Genomic DNA, 18,180 nt, shown 5'->3' with positions numbered 1-18,180 from the left:
TTATTCACTCTGCACACCCAGTGGCTGCTGGTGGCTGGGCTTTGAGACCAGTGGGGAGAAGCCTCTTGATGGGGGCCCTCAGCGGAGATGCCTGGGAGAGGTTTGGACTCACAACTTCCTGAGGTCCTTAAATGCTGTGATCACAATTGTTGAAAATGCACCAGAGCTCAGGTCGCTGCAGTTACGAGTTCTGAGGCTCAGGCCAGGCTGCCTCATTGTAGCCCTGGACTCTACAGTATGAGGGGCAAAGAAGAGCTTACATGTATATTGAGTGAGTGAAGGAAGGAACAAATGAATTCATGGAGGAAAGGAGAGCTGGAGAGGAGGGGAGCGGTCATCCTGAGTCTAGGGGGTTCCCCTAGACTCAGATCTAGAATTCTGGGACCTGGAGAATGGGGTGTTTTCCCTGAGCAACAGGCACTTTACCCTTAGGGGCCTCTAGTCCCTTTTTGCTTTAGTAATTTTTCAGATATGGTCTGGAGTTTTTGTTTGGGTGGCCTGGTAGCATGATCCTCTTACTTGTGCCTCCTGTGTAACTGGGATCACAGGCATGCACCACCATGCTCTGGAGGCTTTCTGTCTGAAAATCATGTTCCTTTCCCTCCCACCAATTTTCCTTGATGAAGTGTCAGGTGTTTGCCCCCTAGCCCATTTCACAACTCTGATCTTTGGTCCAGGGTGGGGGCACCCCTCCCACTTTTTTTCTCTCCTGCCCCAGTCTCTCCTGCCTGCTCCTACAGCAACCCTGGTGGAATAGGCAAGGGTCATACATGTCTTCCCTTGGGTGGAGGGGGAGTGGGCAGAGGGAAGGATGTGGAGACAGCTGAGTTTCAGTGTTTTGATTCACATGGGACCATTTGTCCACTTTCCTACCATCTATCAATCCCCAGATTATCGTTGACAGCTCATGATAAACCAGGAGATGGAAACAACTAGGTACATTTGCTGGAAAAGCTCTGGAGATGGCTGGGAGAGGTTTGAACTCACAACTTCCCGAGATCCTTGAATGCTGTAATCAGAATTGTTGAAAATGCACCAGAGCTCAGGTCCTTGCTTAGGGCTTACCACAGGCTTGCAGGAGGCAAGGCTAGCACCCAGGTGCCACTGCAAACTAAGCAGTTGCCTCCACAGAGGGACAAATGTGGGTGAGCCTGGACCTGAGGGCTTGAGGGCGTTACTCCAGGGTTCAGTAATCCCCAACCCCTAATCCCTTGGAGGTTCACATAGTCCCTCCTCTATCATGTGCCTACTGTGTGCACACATTATGGGTGACCAGAGGATACAGAAGTGGTCAAGTATAGCCACTGAGACTACAATCGAGGTGGGGAAAGCTCAAAAATGGATTATTTATATAACTGGATAAGGGTGCTGGGGGGGGAACACCATATCAATCTTTATATTCTCACATCTGACACAATTATCTGCTACATAAAAGACACTGGAAAATGTTTGTTGAGTAACTCCTCTAATTTCCAGCACAGTGCTGATGGAGGATTCACAGGTTATCTCAAGAATGCCTAGCATAGATCAGGACAGGTGGCAGTAGTGTGTCAGAAACCTTCCCAGATAGAAGGGCACATCTCCGCAAACTATGAAGGCTGGAAAGGGCATCACTGGGAGCATCCATATGGGGCTGCCCGCAATTTGTTACAGCAGGAAGTGGGGTTCCACAAAGAAGCCTCTGGGTGTGTGTGTGTGTGTGTGGTGGGGAGGGGTGAAGATGGTCACGGATTGGAGACTCATTTGCAGGAATTCACACAGATTCAACAAACTTTATCAAACCCCTGTCATGCGCTAGTCACTATGGGGACAATGGGCAGAGTCTAAGGGGAAAGGCAGTAAGAAGGTAGAGCTGAAATGTGCTGAGGGCCCCTGAGGAGAGGGGCACATATGGAGACAGGGTTAAGTGGTGTGTGGAGGCAGGGGGTCCTTTCTAGAAGGCACCAGACAGTAGATGTGATGCAGACCGCCAGAGCCAGGCCTCCTTAAGGAAAATGAAACAAGTTTAGGTGAGTGGGGGCCCCCGTATGTTTCGAGGGGGGACCTGAAGGAAGTTAGGATGAGGGCTTGGAATAGTGAAAGTGTGAATATTGGGAAAGACAGGGTCAACCTCAGATGAAAGAATTTGGGACTTGACTCGGAGATGATGGAGAGGCGCAGGGAGGGGGTAGAGGGTAAAGGGTGGTAAATGAATTAGCAGAGACGGGGATTTGCGAAATTCGGGGGATTGGTACAGAGATTAGAGGAGGCACCTCAATATAAGAGCCCAGAATCCTAGCCGTGTGGGGTCCCGAGTCCCACTCAGCCGCTGTGGGGATCACAAACCTTTTCATTACAGTTCCTGCGTTTTGTGACCTCCGGCAACCAGTCCCATGTGTTGGAGGGTCTCCTCCCTGTCCCTCCCCCCGAGTCCCTGCACGCTAAGATTTGTATCCCTTTCCCGCACTTCAGTTCCTGAATGTTCGAAGCCCACGCCCTCCCATAATCCGTGGACGCTGGACCCTCCCCCACCGCATTCGGAGCCCCTCCCGCACAGCCAGCGGTCACGGTCACGGTCACGGTCACAGTCACGGCGGGCGATGGCGGCGCAGGTTCTGGTCCTAGTGCTCTGGGGCTGGGCGCTGTCTACAGGGGGAGCGCTGGACGCCATGGGCCCTCATGCGGCCGTCCGTTTGGCACAGCTGCTGACGCCTGAGGAGTGCGGCCATTTCCGGTCACTCCTGGAGGCGCCCGAGCCCGACGTGGAGGCGGAGCTGGCTCGGCTTTCCGAGGACCACCTGGCGCGGCCGGAGCCGCTGACACAGGCGCCGGGGCCGCCGGGCCCGCTGCGGCGGGGGCGGCGGGAGGCAGCTGAGCCCTCGGCGGAGGAGCCCTCGGGGCGGTCCGCCGAGCCCCAGCCCGGGGAGGTCTCCGACGGTTGCCGGGAGGCTCTGGCGTCCTGGCTGGCTGCAGAGGCCCCGTCCCTGGCTTGGGACCGCGTGGCCCGGGCCCTGCGGCGCAGCGGCCGCCCCGACGTGGCTCGGGAGCTGGGCAAGAACCTCCACCAGCAAGCTACGCTGAAGCTGCGCAAGTTCGGGGAGCACTACCTGCCGCCTCCGGGCGCCGCCGCCCCCGCCGCGCCCCCCGGCCCGGCCCCGCGCCTCCGCCGCGCCTCGGACCCCGCGCCCCACTGGGACGACCTGGGGCTGATCGTGGAGCGCCTGCCGCAGCCCCCATACGAGCGGAGCCCCGCGGGCTGGGCCGGGCCGCTGGCGCTCGGTGTCCTCACCGGCTTCGTGGGGGCGCTGGGCACCGCGGCGCTGCTCACCCTGCTTACGCTGTGGGTCACCGGTGACGACGGCGCCCCGGTGCGGCCCAGCGGTCCGCGCGCCACTGCCCGACTCCGGCCGGCCCGGGCGCGCGGCTGGTGGGAAATGGAGCCGCTTCTGTGTAGCGAGCTGTCCGCGTGTCCCGCGCTCCGGGCTGCAGGTGGGCCAGGTTGCCCTCCGCTGTGACACGGGAGCGCGGCTGGGGACGGACTATAAAAGTTAGAAACACTCCGTGGCGGAGCAGTCGCTTGTGGGTTGCTTGGAAATGGTGGGCACGGGCGGCGGGCTGCGCACGGACCAGGAGGGTGACCGTGACCGTGACGCAGACTGGGGCGGACAGCACCGCTGGTCAGTTTTAGTAGAGAGCGAGTGTGTGTGGCCACGCCCCCAGCCCTGCTTGCGTCTTTCTTGCTCTTATTTTCCACTAAGCGTCACTTGCCGAGCAATACCTGTGTATGTCGGCCAATGCTGAGCAGATGGGTTTTCAAGAGGGAGGTGTTCCCTTCCTTTTACATCAGGGAACCACTAACAACTTCCATTGCCAAGTTTTTGGAGCTGTCTAATCTGAAAGCTTGAGCCCCGAGGGATAGTGTGTGGTTGATACATGCGGGGGGAACCGTGGTGTCCGTCTCACTCAGGCAAAGCCTCCTAAAGTCCCAGCTGGAGACTCTGGTCCTTTCCCGCCCACCTGAGTAGCTAGCTGCAAAGCAGGCAGATTGTCCTGCCTGCGGCCCAGAGACTCAGGACAGAATGACAGAGGCCAATTCAAGAGGAGAGTTGAAAACAAGATTGACGTAACCCTTTATTGCAAATTCTAAAGTAAAAAGATGTACAGTACAAAGTAAAATTGAAATTTCAGACTATAAACTTCCAATCCACTTTTACATTCTCATTTCTCAAGCATTTCTGCCATTTCCGCATAAACAGAACAGGGAACAAGTCGAGGGGGTGAGGGAAGGGATACAGCAAGGGGGAAAAATAAGTGTCTAGAATAATAACAAACCCCAGAAGCAAGTGAAAGGAAAGACATTTTCTCGACCTGCTGTCCTGGTGATGAGAAGCGGGGGTGGTTGGAGCAGTGCAGTTTAAAATGGCTCTCAGAATAGCAGCATTTATGGTTCCATTTCATCTTAAGTGTAATACTTTGCCCTTCCCTAGCGCCTTTGCCTCTGTATCTCAAAATGCTTTACAAAACATTTAGTTAAAGCCTCACAACACCCCTGTGAGGTAGGTCAGTATTATTACCCCCATTTGACAGATGGGGAAACTGAGGCACAGAGAGGTTAAGTGACTTGCCCAAGGCCACACAGCGAGCCAGTGGTTGAACTAGGGATAGAACAGTTCTGTCCCTTTTTCTGGAACCACTGGATCACGCTCCCCTTTACCTATATACATTCTTCACACACACACACACACACCACGTGCACACCCACCCACCCCACCCCACTTAGCTTCTATGTACAGCAAACAGCAGTGGGGGGCAGGGTTAGGGGTACCTCAGGAGTGTTTAAATGAAGGAAATCTTGGAGTCTTGAATAGGGAATCCAAGAGAGCACAGAGCTGAGCCACAATGCAGACTCTGGTGCAAACCTTGGCCCCTCCCAACCCAGACTTCTTCTCTCCTGATGGCTCCCTGGCTGTCTGGTTGCAGCTCATTCTTTAGGGGATGGGGTACCTGAAAACGAATGAAGCTTTTTGCAAAACTGTGGGCAACATCTGAGAAAATAAAGAGGCATCATTACAGAAGATGCCCAGAACTCAAGTCACAAAGTCATAACCCATGGCAATCTCACCTCCGCAACAGGCCTGGAGGCTCAGGCAGAGAGGCTGAGGATGGGGACTGACCTACCAGCCATCTCTCTTCAATGGAGCTACTGGAGCGGACTAGAGTGGGCACTTTGAGATCCTCCTGAGTGTTCCTGGACCAGGAGACTTGGTCTAGAGGGACGTCCCTAAATGGGGTGCCCCCACCCCTACATGAATGTCAAGAGGATGGCCCTGGTCTGCGATGGAGGACAGGGCCCAGTGCTGACGAGCAGAGGAGGCTTCTGGGCATCGTGCTTGCCCTAGCATTGGGGCATGAGGGTATTTTTTTTTTTTTTTCCAAACATACCGATGAAAAAGGCAGAAGGCTGGTCCTGCTGGGTTGGCTGAAGTCATCTCTGGGGGGATCTTCCAGGTGCATTAGGGGTTTTTGTGGGCCTCTGAGCACTGGCCCAGGGGTAGGGGGAGAAATGCCACATGCAATGGGCAAGTGAGGATCAGGGATCAGGACCTGGCCTTTCGCTCCAATTTCTACTTAGAACTGCGATAGGCTCTGGTTTCTCTCTCCTCTGTTCCCTTCCTTTCCCCAAATGTGCTAAGGTCCCAGTTCCCGGACCCCTCCCAGGACTAAAGAATTGGGATAGTTAAACAACAAACACACACCAAGACAGGCTTCCCTTGTATAGTAAAAAGGGTCGTTTTTATTTTGTTTCCTTTTGGCTTATAGTAGTGGTTTACTTTTTTCTTTTAATCATATCTCATTAGGGCAGCTTTGGCCTCCATGCATTCACTAATACACTATTGGTCTTTTACAGTTTACATTGCTTGTGGCGAAAAAAATAAAAGAACCCACATGGGCACTGTCACTGCAAAGGCTTTGACTGGGAGTTTCTATTTACCTTGGCCCAGTCAATGTCTGGTGCCCAAAGTGGTTCATTTACAGACAGGTGGGAGCAGCTGACTTGGAAACTTTCTCCTGCCCTCACCTCTGCTTTAAATTACCCAGTGTCCTCATCCTAAGCATAAGGTTAAGGAAAGAAGAGGGAGAGGTGTTTCTTGACACACAAACCAGCAACCATGTTGGCTGCTGCTCAGTGGGCTTTGGCTCTGCATTTCAAATGAATACTTCTTTTTGTTTTTGTCCTTTTTTTTAAAGGTGGATTGTGGAGTATAAATACTGCACCAAGGACCCGGCTACAAAAAAATAAATATTTATATTTATATATCTATATATATATATATGTGCAGTGATACTGTGGCTGCTGCTGCTTTTTGATTGGCTTCGTTAATATTTGGCAAAGCGTCGCCACTTGCCCGCTCAGTGAAGGTGTGAAAACACCATCGCTGATTCTTTCAGTTCAATGCCTGTTAACTGCAGGTGTAAACTGCTGGTGATGGTGTCATTTACTACCAAAGAAGTGTGGAACGGGGATGGGTGAGGGAGTGAGTGAGTGACTGAGTGGAGGGACAGTGGGCGAGGGTTAAGATGTGGGATAAGTTAAAAAAAAAAAAAAAGAAAAGTAAAACTTCAGAGAGTGGAGGTGGTTTCTTTCCTAGGAAGCTGGCTGGCAAGTGCCAGATACCAAGGTCCATGTGTTACTGAGAGGACAGCCTGCTGGGCTGGGTCAGTAGCTAGGGAAGGGGAAGGTAAGGGCTAGAAGAATGTCAATAGGCTCTAGAAGCTTAATGGCATCACTAGCATAGCACTGGCGTACCTAGCGGAATCGGAGAGCTCTGCTGCCCGTCTCAAGACTGAGAACAATGATTAAGTTTAGCCAAATCTTGCATAGAAGTGGTTAGAATTTATTGCACATTGGAACAAAAATATATATTTTTTGTTGTTTTGGAAAAGACCATTAGCAATAAAAAATTTTTTGTCTGTCTGTCTGGTTTGGGGATGTACATTGGCTGACAGCATCTAAGTTCTAAGAAGAAAGAAAAGTATAAAAAATAAAAATAAACATGACAATGGCGTAAGCCAGAAGCCATTTCCTATTTAATAAGTTAATCATTTGTATTTACAAAAAGGCATGCCAATAAAATAAAATTATATATTACAGTATTTATAATTCTCTTAAAAAGAATAACCACACGTCAGCTTCTGTTTTGTGCTGTTTACAATGTCGCCTGTACATGGCACTATACATTCATCCTAGCAATTAGCAGGGCACTGAGTGAAACGCTTCCCTAACCTGGCCCGCTCGGTGTGGTAGAAAACCCTACTGTGGCACCACAGAAGCAGGCTTAGTAGAGCTGAACAGCTTCTAACAGCCCAACAAGGTAGAAGCTCTGCTTATTGACTTGCTGTGGTTGTTCTACGCAAAACTAGTCAAGTGGACTAAGACTACACCCAAAGTGCTTCTACTGCAAGGCAGATTGGTGCATCTGATTATGGGTTGGTTCTTTTTCCCCCTCTATTGCATGATTCAGGAAGAATTTATTTTGATTTGGTTCACATGCTAAAGTCTTTCCTCACTCTTCAAATAGACTTCCTGACACATTCAACTGCAGCATCTTGGCTTTGAAACCTAGTCATAGATGAGATACCCCTCGACTAAGAACTGTCTTTCATAAAGCAGGAGATGGGATGGAAGACATGATGCTCCTCCCCTGAAGCCACCCTCCAATGACAACGGGAAGGTCACGAAGCACATAGCAAAACGGGCGGAAAGGGAATGTGCTGGGGGAAGCTGGAACCTCCTACAGAATTAACATTGTTGCAGTAAAGAAACCAAGTGGGTTTGGTTCCAAGGCGGCTCCATCTCTACCTCAGGTCCCACCTGAGTGACTGTTGTTCTAACAATAAATGGAACAAGTCACAGTCATAGCCCAGTGCTGCTGGCCTCACCCAGCCCTGAAAGGCTGGGAAGGGAAGCCCTGCTCGTGGAGAAAGGTGATGGAGGCAGGAGAACCATGCAGGTGAGAGCTTGTGACAACCCCTCTGCAGAAGAGAGGGGTCAGGGCAGAATATCTGAACCCTCCCTAACATTGACCCAAGCTTACAGAAAGCCACAATGCAGAAAGACATGACACTGAATGAAGTGAGCACCCCAGGGCCCCCAGTGAAAGGTCATTTTAAGTTCCCCAAAATACCCCCTAGAGATAACATGCTACTCTGCATAGCATTCTTATCTCTACCCCAAGAAAGTGTCAGTTCTCAAGTGTGAAGGCTAAACAATCATCATAAATATTGCAAGATAAAAATGAACATTTTTTTTAGCCCTAGGATTTGATTTTACAGTGACATTAATAGTAAAGCCATTTGGGATCAGAGTCTCCCCATGTGCTAGACACAGAGCAGCATTAAACAGTTCATCTTGCAAAATGTGCAACAATGGCTGTATGTTAGAGATGTCTGTTAAACATATACACACAACGGATCCATCTGCTTGTTGGATTGGGTTTGTTTTTGTTGTTGGTGGTGGTCAATTGGTTGGTTATGTTTCCCTACCCACAAGGTGTATGAAAGACTTCTAAGAACTCAGAAAGAATTGCAGTCGGTATGGAACTCTTACCATTTTCTCCAAATACAGTGAACAGTGCAGGGCTGGGTCCTGTCCAAAGGCTGACCCAGTGCAGGGGACAGGGTTAGTAGTGTCCTGTGGTGTATGGATCTCATGCATGACTTCTGATCACGGCATGCCATCATGCAAATCATTTCTACGCATTGAACAAGCACAATGTTTGGATTTGGCCTGAGCAAGTCCTCCTCAGCCTGGAAACCCTGATTGTTTCCCCCACCCATCTCCAAACTACGTGAAGCCCATGTGGAGAAGATGCGGTTTATGTCAAAGAAACTGACAATTAAATGACATGGGCTAAAGGTGAGTGTGTGTGTTTTTTCTTTTTGCTGCGTAGCCTAACTAATGTAAGAATGCAAATATAGTTTGCATGAACAAACAAACTTTTAAAGTGATGCTTTCTGCTTCTGAGAATTAACAAAATGAAAAAATAAAATTCATTTGGCTGCAACGGAAATATGCTGGTCCCGGCAGCCTCTCCTCTGATTTTTTATCCTGTTAGTTTTGTCCTAAGTTGCATTGACTGAGTGTGGAACATGCAGTAACCACCTGCCCAAGCAATAGAAAATCTAAGTCCAGGGAGCAGGGTCCTTTGCCCTTGGCAGGTCACTGCTCAAGATGCAACCATGTCACATGGTAAGCAGACTACGTTTGGTATAGATCTTCAGGGTACAGTGTCTCCACAGCTGTTCTGCACTGATAATATTCTGAAAGTTTGTAAACAACCTTTTACTTGCAAGTTTTAAACCAGTATATTATTTCATTTTTGCTCTCCTCTAACATTTGGATTCTCTGACCTCTTTTTGTCTTTTGGCTCTTTCCCTTCTTCCTTCCTCTGCCCGCTGCTGCTTCTCCTTGTCGGGTTTAGTCACACTGTCATAGGATGGGAGGGAGGCTGTGGATGGGGTGCTCTCCTTTTTCTCCCGGTGTGTTCCACCATTTTCCAGCTTATTGGAAGTCATCTTTTTGCAGATGAAGCCCCGCCTTGCCAAATGTCCCCGGTAGGCACGCTGCAGGACCACTGCAGACACCTCTTCCTGCTTGCGCCGCAGCGTGGTTGTGATTGGCTCGTAAGACACCTTGGAAGGATTGGATGCTACGAACCGCTCCTCCATCTGTTGCCGCAGGATGTCCAACTCCCCACTGTCTCCCAGGACCCGCTTGGTAAAGGCAAAAAGGATGTCCAAGCAGTGGATGCGATCGCCGCTCACCATTGGCAGATCCATGGCGATGAGCTCAATGGTGTTGGGTTTGGGCACTCGGAGAGGATGCTCCAAGGCATCCGCAAAGTCTGCCAGCTTACAGTATTCAATGAACTGGGTGGCATCGGGGTCAAACTTCTCCCAGATCTCATAGAAGGTCTCAAAGTCGTCCTCACTCAGAGGGTCTGCACTTTCTTCCGTGGCTACACTGAAGTTCTCTAGGATGATGGCGATGTACATGTTCACCACAATTAGGAAAGAGATGATGATGTAGCTGACAAAGAAGAAGATGCCTACGGAGGGGTTCCCACAATCTCCCTTGAAGCCGCTCCCTGGGTGTTCCTTTTCTAAGCTGCAGTCAGGGGGGCGGTTTAGGATGGGCAGCAACAGGCCATCCCAACCAGCCGAGGTTGTGATCTGAAACAGGCAGATCATGCTGTTGCCAAATGTCTCAAAGTTGAACATGTCATCAATGCCAGCCTCATGCTTCACATATGCAAAATTGGACATCCCAAAGATGGAGAAGATGAACATGACCAGGAAGAGCAGAAGGCCAATGTTGAACAGGGCAGGCAAGGACATCATTAAGGCAAAGAGCAGGGTGCGAATCCCCTTGGCACCTTTGATCAGACGCAGGATGCGCCCAATACGGGCCAGTCGAATGACTCGGAATAGAGTTGGAGAAACAAAGTATTTCTCAATGATATCAGCCAGGAACATTCCTAACGGAGGAAGAGAAGTTATTACTGAGGTCAGAGACAGCCTTTCTCTTCTTTTACCTGGCACTGAGGAACTCTAAGTTCAAAAGGCTTTGTAGATAGTTTCCATTCAATTTCAACTTTAATAATAAAAATTTACATGTTTCAAATAACATAGAAAAGCAGAGAAAACATTACAGACACAATGTGCCTAAGTACACAGGTTTACTAGAAGCCAGCACTTTACCTTATTTAGAGCTCTAATTTGTTTTTGCTTGTGAGATTGCTCCTTCATGTAAAACTAATTTGACATTGTTCACTTTAACAACTGAATGGAATTTTCTTTTATGAATATGTCCTCATCTCTTTTCCTAATAGTTTTTTTCAAGTGTGCACATACAGCTTTCTAAGGTGCTATGGAGACTAGAGGCATGGCTCAAGTGGCAGACCGCCTGCTTTGGAAGTGCAAAGCCCTGAGTTCAAACCCTAGGGCCCCCCCCCCAAAAAAAATTCTAAGACACTATTGAATGTTCTCCACAATGCCATCAAACTTCCATATCCACAAATAATGAATTCAAAGTCCTGCCCCCATCTCACTACCCTTTAACTTTTATGTGGTATTCTGCCAATGCCCCTGATTTTCAAAGTATTATTTTTTTTCTCCCCCCACCCCCTCCCTTACCACCCACCCTACCCCCTTTATCTCCCCCCAACCCACTCAGTACCTGGCAGAAACTATTTTGACCTTATCTCTAATTTTGTTGAAGAGAGAGTATAAGCAATAATAGGAAGGAACAAGGGTTTTTGCTAGTTGAGATAAAGATAGCTATACAGGGAGTTGACTCACATTAATTTCCTGTGCATGTGTGTTACCTTCTAGGTTAATTCTTTTTGATCTAACCTTTTCTCTAGTTCCTGGTCCCCTTCTCCTATTGGCCTCAGTTGCTTTTAAGGTATCTGCTTTAGTTTCTCTGCGTTAAGGGCAACAAATGCTAGCTAATTTTTTAGGTGTCTTACCTATCCTCATATCTCCCTTGTGTGTTCTCGCTTTTATCTTGTGATCAAAGTCCAATCCCCTTGTTGTGTTTGCCCTTGATCTAATGTCCACATATGAGAGAGAACATACGATTTTTGGTCTTTTGGGCCAGGCTAACCTCACTCAGAATGATGTTCTCCAATTCCATCCATTTGCCAGCAAATGATAACATTTCATTCTTCTTCATGGCTGCATAAAATTCCATTGTGTATAGATACCACATTTTTTTGATCCATTCGTCAGTAGTGGGGCATCTTGGCTGTTTCAATAATTTGGCTATTGTGAATAGTGCTGCAATAAACATGGGTGTGCAGGTGCCTCTGGAGTAACCTGTGTCACAGTCTTTTGGGTATATCCCCAAGAGTGGTATTGCTGGATCAAATGGTAGATCATTTAGCTTTTTAAGTAGCCTCCAAATTTTTTTCCAGAGTGGTTGTACTAGTTTACATTCCCACCAACAGTGTAAGAAGGCTTCTTTTTCCCCGCATCCTCGCCAACACCTGTTGTTGGTGATGTTGCTAATGATGGCTATTCTAACAGGGGTGAGGTGGAATCTTAGTTTTAATTTGCATTTCCTTTATTGTTAGAGATGGTGAGCATTTTTTCATGTGTTTTTTGGCCATCTGAATTTCTTCTTTTGAGAAAGTTCTGCCCATTTCTTTATTGATTCATTAGTTTTGGGAGAATTTAGTTTTTTAAGGTCCCTATATATTCTGGTTATCAGTCCTTTGTTTGATGTGTAGCTGGCAAATATTTTCTCCCACTCTGTGAGTGGTCTCTTCAGTTTAGAGACCATTTCTTTTGTTGAGCAGAAGCTTTTTAGCTTTATGAAGTCCCATTTATCTATGCTATCTCTTAGTTGTTGTGCTGCTGGGGTTCCAATGAGAAAGTTCTTACCTATACCTACTAATTCCAGAGTATTTCCTACTCTTTCCTGTATCAACTTTAGAGTTTGGGGTCTGATGTTAAGATCCTTGATCCATTTTGAGTTAATATTGGTATAGGGTGATATACATGGATCTAGTTTCAGTTTTTTGCAAACTGCTAACCAGTTTTCCCAGCAGTTTTTGTTGAAGAGGCTGTCTTTTCTCCATTGTATATTTTTAGCACCTTTGTCAAAGACAAGTTGGTTATCGTCATGTGGCTTCATATCTGGGTCCTCTATTCTGTTCCACTGGTCTTCATGTCTGTTTTTGTGCCAGTACCATGCTGTTTTTATTGTTATTGCTTTGTAATATAGTTTGAAGTTGGTTATCATGATACCTCCAGCATTGTTCTTTTTTTTTTTTTTTTTTTTTAGCATTGTTCTTTTGATTGAGTATTGCCTTGGCTATTCGTGGCCTCTTGTGTTTCCATATAAATTTAATGGTAGGTTTTTCAATCTCTTTAATGAATGTCATTGGAATTTTGATGGGAATTGCATTAAACATGTAGATTACTTTTGGGAGTATCGACATTTTTACTATGTTGATTCTACCAATCCATGAGCATGGGAGATCTCTCCACTTTCTATAGTCTTCCTCAATCTCTTTCTTCAGAAGTGTATAGTTTTCCTTGTAGAAGTCGTTCACATCCTTTGTTAGGTTTACACCTAGGTATTTTGACTTTTTTTGAGGCTATTGTAAATGGAATTGTTTTCATATATTCTTTTTCAGTTTGTTCATTATTAGTGTATAGAAATGCTAATGATTTTTCTATGTTGTTATTATATCCTGCTACCTTGTTATAGCTATTGATGGTGTCTAGGAGCTTCTGAGTAGTTTTTTGGGTCTTTAAGGTATAGGATCATGTCGTCTGCAAACAGGGATATTTTGACAGTTTCTTTACCTATTTGTATTCCTTTTATTCCTTCTTCCATATATAGTTTTTATAATGTTGAGGTACTTTCCTTCTATTCCTAGTTTTCTTAGAGCTTTTATCATGAAATGGTGTTGGATCTTATCAAAGGCTTTTTCTGCATCTATTGAGATGGTCAAGTGGTTTTTGTCTTTGCTTCTGTTAATGTGGTTTATTACATTTATTGATTTTCGTATGTTGAACCACCCCTGCATTCCTGGGATGAAGCCTACTTGGTCGTGGTGAATAATCTTTTTGATGCTTTGTTGAATTCGGTTTGTCATTATTTTGTTGAGGATTTTTGCATTAATGTTCATTAAGGAGATTGGCCTATAGTTCTCCTTTTTGGAGGTGTCTTTGCCTGGTTTTGGGATAAGTGTAATACTGGCTTCATAAAATGTGTTAGGCAGTTTTCCTTCCCTTTCTATTTCGTGGAACAGTTTAAGGAGGGTTAGTATCAGTTCTTCTTTAAAGGTCTGATAGAATTCAGCAGAGAATCCATCAGGTCCTGGACTTTTCTTTTTTGGGGAGACTCTTGATTGCTGCTTCAATTTCATTTTGTGTTACAGATCTATTCAGGTGATTAATATCCTCTTGGTTCAGTTTTGGATGATCATATGTATCTAGAAATCTGTCCATTTCTTTAAGATTTTCAAATTTATTTGAATATAGCTTCTCGAAGTAGTCTCTGATGATTTCCTGGACTTCCATGGTGTTTGTTGTTGTCTTCCCTTTTGCATTCCTGATTCTACTAATTTGGGTTTTTTCTCTTCTCATTTTAGTCAGGTTTGCCAGGGGTCTGTCGATCTTGTTTATTTTTTCAAAGAACCAACTTTTTGTTTCATTAATTCTTTGTATGGTTTTTTTGGTTTCTATTTTGTTGATTTCAGCTCTTAGTTTTGTTATTTCTCTCCTTCTATTTGTTTTGGGATTTGCTTGTTCTTGTTTTTCTAGGAGTTTGAGATGTATCATTAGGTCATTGATTTGGGATCTTTCAGTCTTTTTAATATATGCACTCATGGCTATAAACTTTCCTCTCAGGACTGCCTTTGCTGTGTCTCATAGGTTCCAGTAGGTTGTGTTTTCATTGACTTCCAGGAACTTTTTAATTTCCTCTTTTATTTCATCAATGACCCATTGTTCCTTAAGTAATGAGTTATTTAGTTTCCAGCTGTTTGCATGTTTTTTGTCTTTACTTTTGTTGTTGAGTTCTAGTTTTATTGCATTATGATCAGATAGTATGCGTGGTATAATTTCTATTTTCTTATATTTGCTGAGGCTTGCTTTGTGCCCTAGGATATGATCTATTTTGGAGAAGGTTCCATGGCTGCTGAGAAGAATGTATGTATATTGTGTAGAAGTTGGATGAAATGTTCTGTAGACATCAAGTAGGTCCATTTGATCTATTGTATATTTTAGATCTTGGATTTGTTTAATGATATTTTGTTTGGATGACCTATCTATTGATGATAATGGGGTGTTAAAGTCTCCCACAACCACTGTGTTAGAGTTAATATATGCTTTTAGGTCTTTCAGGGTATGTTTGATGAAATTGGGTGCGTTGACACTGGGTGCATATAGGTTGATAACTGTTATTTCCTTTTGGTCTATTTCCCCTTTTATTAGTATGGAATGTCCTTCTTTATCTCGTTTGATCAATGTAGGTTTGAAGTCTACTTTGTCAGAGATAAGTATTGCTACTCCTGCCTGTTTTTGGGGGCCATTGGCTTGGTAAATCTTCTTCCAGCCTTTCATCCTAAGCCTATGCTTATTTCTGTCAGTGAGATGGGTCTCCTGTAAGCAACAAATTGTTGGATCTTCCTTTTTAATCCATTTCGTCAAATGGTGCCTTTTGATGGGTGAATTAAGTCTGTTAACATTAAGTGTTAGTACTGATAGGTATGTGGTGATTCCTGTCATTTAGTTGTCTTAGTTGTTTGACGGTTTGATTGTGTGTACCTAAGCTGAGGTTACTCTCTACTCAAAGTATCATTTTCTTAGCTCTGAAAAAACATTGTTGTCCATTATCCCATCTCTCCACTCTAGCAAACTACCCTAGAAAGTTAAAGGAGTGGTTTTCAATTTAGAGCTTCTAGATGTTGGGCTGTGAGTCATAAATCAGAAAGCAGTTTCAGCAAGGAAAAATGTCATGGCATTAGCTGGATACAGATGTAGAAGGTGAAATGTACAAATTAGAGGCCCTTTTCTATTTATTTCCATCTGTGGTAGCTCTCAACCCAGATCACATGTATTTACAGGTAAAGAATAATAAGGGGAGCCCAATGAAGGGCCACGGAAGGAAGAGAAGGCTGGGGAATGAGAAGGAAAGGGAAGCATGGGTGTGTTCTCATTCAGTGCCTCCTTTTGACATCCACTCCTCAATGAGACAATAACTTCAACTGACATGAAGCATTTAACCGAAATACGAAAGGATTGCTTAACCACAAGAATTCATAAACACTGGGCCAGTTAGTTGCAGAAGGCTATAGAATCTTTCATTTGAAAGTGTGAAGCCAGGAAAGGGAGAGAGGTAGTAAGTTCAGAAAGGAGGAAGTCGTGCTTTCCAGAAAAACCTTTATCTCAGCCATGACCCAAGATGATATTCTTTTTACTTCTCAATTAAGTCAAAACCAGTGACTGTAAGAAGTCAGGTACTATAACAAGGATTGTACATAATAGCGCATTCCACATGGTGGGCAAATCAGGCTTCACAGAGCTGATGATGCCCAAGTAGGGTTTTGTTTCTTTTCTTCTTTTTTTTCCCTGCAATACTGGGATTTGAATTCAGGGCCCTGTGCTTGCTAGGCAGGTGCTCTATCACGTCAGCACTTGACTAAGGTTTTGAAGGATGACTGTATATCTGTTTCCACTGAACCATGACAGACGAAGAGAGAAACCACAGAGAAATGGGCAGACAACAATCTAGAACCACTCTAGGTAGTTCCATGGCTAGTTTACCTACCTTATACTTTAGAAAGATTACTTCTGTATTTTTTGTTTCTGAACGAATTAATTCTTGATAAAAATCCTAATCATCAGAAGCATCATTGTTCTTACTCTACTTTAAGGGATGATATTTGTATAGGAACATGAGTTGGTCTATGGATTTTTTATCCCACTCAATGATGGGTGAGCAGAAAAGTTCAAGAACAGTAGACTGGGGCAGCACTGTCCAGTGTGTTCTGTGGGAAGTTAGGAGTATGGACTTGAGGCCAGTGCCTAGGTTTGAACCCCCATTTACTTGCCTACCTACTGCATGTCTCAGGAATCTCTCAGGGCCTCAGTTGCTCATGACAGAGATTTGCTCTGAAGATTAGCACATGAATCAACACATGTAAAGCACTCAGAATGGTGACCAGCTCATGGTTGTTGGATGTTCTATTAAAATGTGAGCTTTAAAATGTGAGCTCCCATTACTACTTGAACAAAGGGTGCTGTGGTTTAATAAAAGTGGGATGGTATGGAAAGCAGAATTCTTTACTTTAGGACTTCCAAGATTTCAGTAATGTGCACCATGACCCTCCAAAGAGCAATTCCTTATACAGTTCACCTGAAGTGATTTCGTTCTTGGGAAGAAAAGTATGTCAACATACTTTTGGACCTGCTTCCCTGGAGGACAGAGCCAGAGAATGGCACAGGCGAAGGGGAGGCCAGCTGGCTTCTGATATCCACAACTACCACCTCCCTAAACTCAGTACAGCCACCAGAACCCTGGGGCTTGTTGCTGTGGTCTTAAACACTGGCTCTTCTGGAGTGAGTCAGCCAACCTTACCTGGAACCTAGGCAGTTTCATACCATGTGGGATGCCTTTTAAGAAGGCAAGAACATGTTTGGGAGGGCAGTGAATAGGCTAGCACTTCCTTCTGCCCACTGACCAGGACAGCACCCCTGCTATCATTTTAATTTGAAGAATAACATGGTCTTTGAGACCATTTTTGAGTTTTGCTTCTGCCACCTGCTAGTTGAGTGACCTTGGATATCTACACAGTGACGATACAGAAATGCCTGTCTGTGCTATTCTAAGGAGCCAATGGGATGGCACGGGTGGAGAGCTCTCAAGCTGCACCTGGCCCACAGAAAAAACCTTAGCAAGAAGCCTGGCCAGCAGCAGCAGCACCACCACCATGATCATTGCCACTAGGACTTCCTAGACAACTTCATGAACATCCACCTTTACAATCTCATTTCACACTTCTACTATAGCCACATTTATTAATGATAACTTTCTTTTACCTTCTCTGTTAGACTGAAGCTCTTTGCAAGCAAGCATGAAATGTTATGTTTTTCCCCTGACTCATGGCATTTACAATCTAAGATCACTTGGAACACTCAGAAGGAACTCACTGACCACACAACCTGCCATGAAGGCCCTTGAGAAAACTGAAGAGTATGTATGGGGTCAAGCTACTAGGGATAACCTGCTTGTACCTCAGACTGGGTAACTCCTGCCTTCCCCCAGTATCTTATCCTCAATACCAGTCAGCAACCCCCACCCAGCCCCACTCCACTCACCCACAATGGAGAGGATGACCACCACGAAGTCAAAGATGTTCCAGCCAATGGTGAAGTAGTAGTGCCTCAAGGCAAACATTTTGAGCACACACTCACAGGTGAAGAAGATGACGAAGACCAGATTAATCCAGTAGAGAATGTTCTCCATTTGCTTGCTCTGAGTGTCTGTCTCCACCATCATTGTCACCATGTTAAGGCAGATGAGCATCATGATAACAATGTCAAAGGCTTGTTGAGTGACAAAATCAAAAATGATTCCTTGGATTTTGTTCTGGGGAGGGAGGGAAGGAAAAATACAACAGG

General features: G+C 45.7%; 2 protein-coding genes across 9 annotated transcripts in view; one reads left to right on the top strand and one right to left on the bottom strand.

The window, feature by feature from the left end:
- Window positions 1-21: 21 nt before the first annotated feature.
- Window positions 22-3,494, top strand: Tmdd1 (transmembrane and death domain 1). Its single transcript, XM_074084851.1, has one exon. The coding sequence runs from the start codon at window positions 2,373-2,375 to the stop codon at window positions 3,492-3,494; it is 1,122 nt and encodes a 373-aa protein (XP_073940952.1). The 5' UTR covers window positions 22-2,372.
- Window positions 3,495-4,080: 586 nt separating this feature from the next.
- The window catches only part of Scn8a (sodium voltage-gated channel alpha subunit 8), a 183,788-nt gene continuing 169,688 nt past the window's right edge, over window positions 4,081-18,180 (bottom strand). For 7 of the 8 annotated variants that reach the window (XM_074083415.1, XM_074083417.1, XM_074083419.1 and 4 more), the window contains 2 exons: window positions 17,878-18,148; window positions 4,081-10,517 (listed from right to left, as the gene is read on the bottom strand). In XM_074083415.1, the coding sequence (XP_073939516.1) occupies window positions 9,370-10,517; window positions 17,878-18,148 (1,419 nt within the window). In that variant the 3' untranslated portion in view covers window positions 4,081-9,369. The remainder of the gene's footprint in view (window positions 10,518-17,877; window positions 18,149-18,180) is intronic. The other variant, XM_074083421.1, reaches the window with a different exon arrangement.

This window comes from Castor canadensis, chromosome 8 (assembly GCF_047511655.1).
Source record: "Castor canadensis chromosome 8, mCasCan1.hap1v2, whole genome shotgun sequence".
Lineage (NCBI taxonomy): Eukaryota > Metazoa > Chordata > Mammalia > Rodentia > Castoridae > Castor > Castor canadensis.
This window is presented reverse-complemented; position numbering and strand designations above follow the sequence as displayed.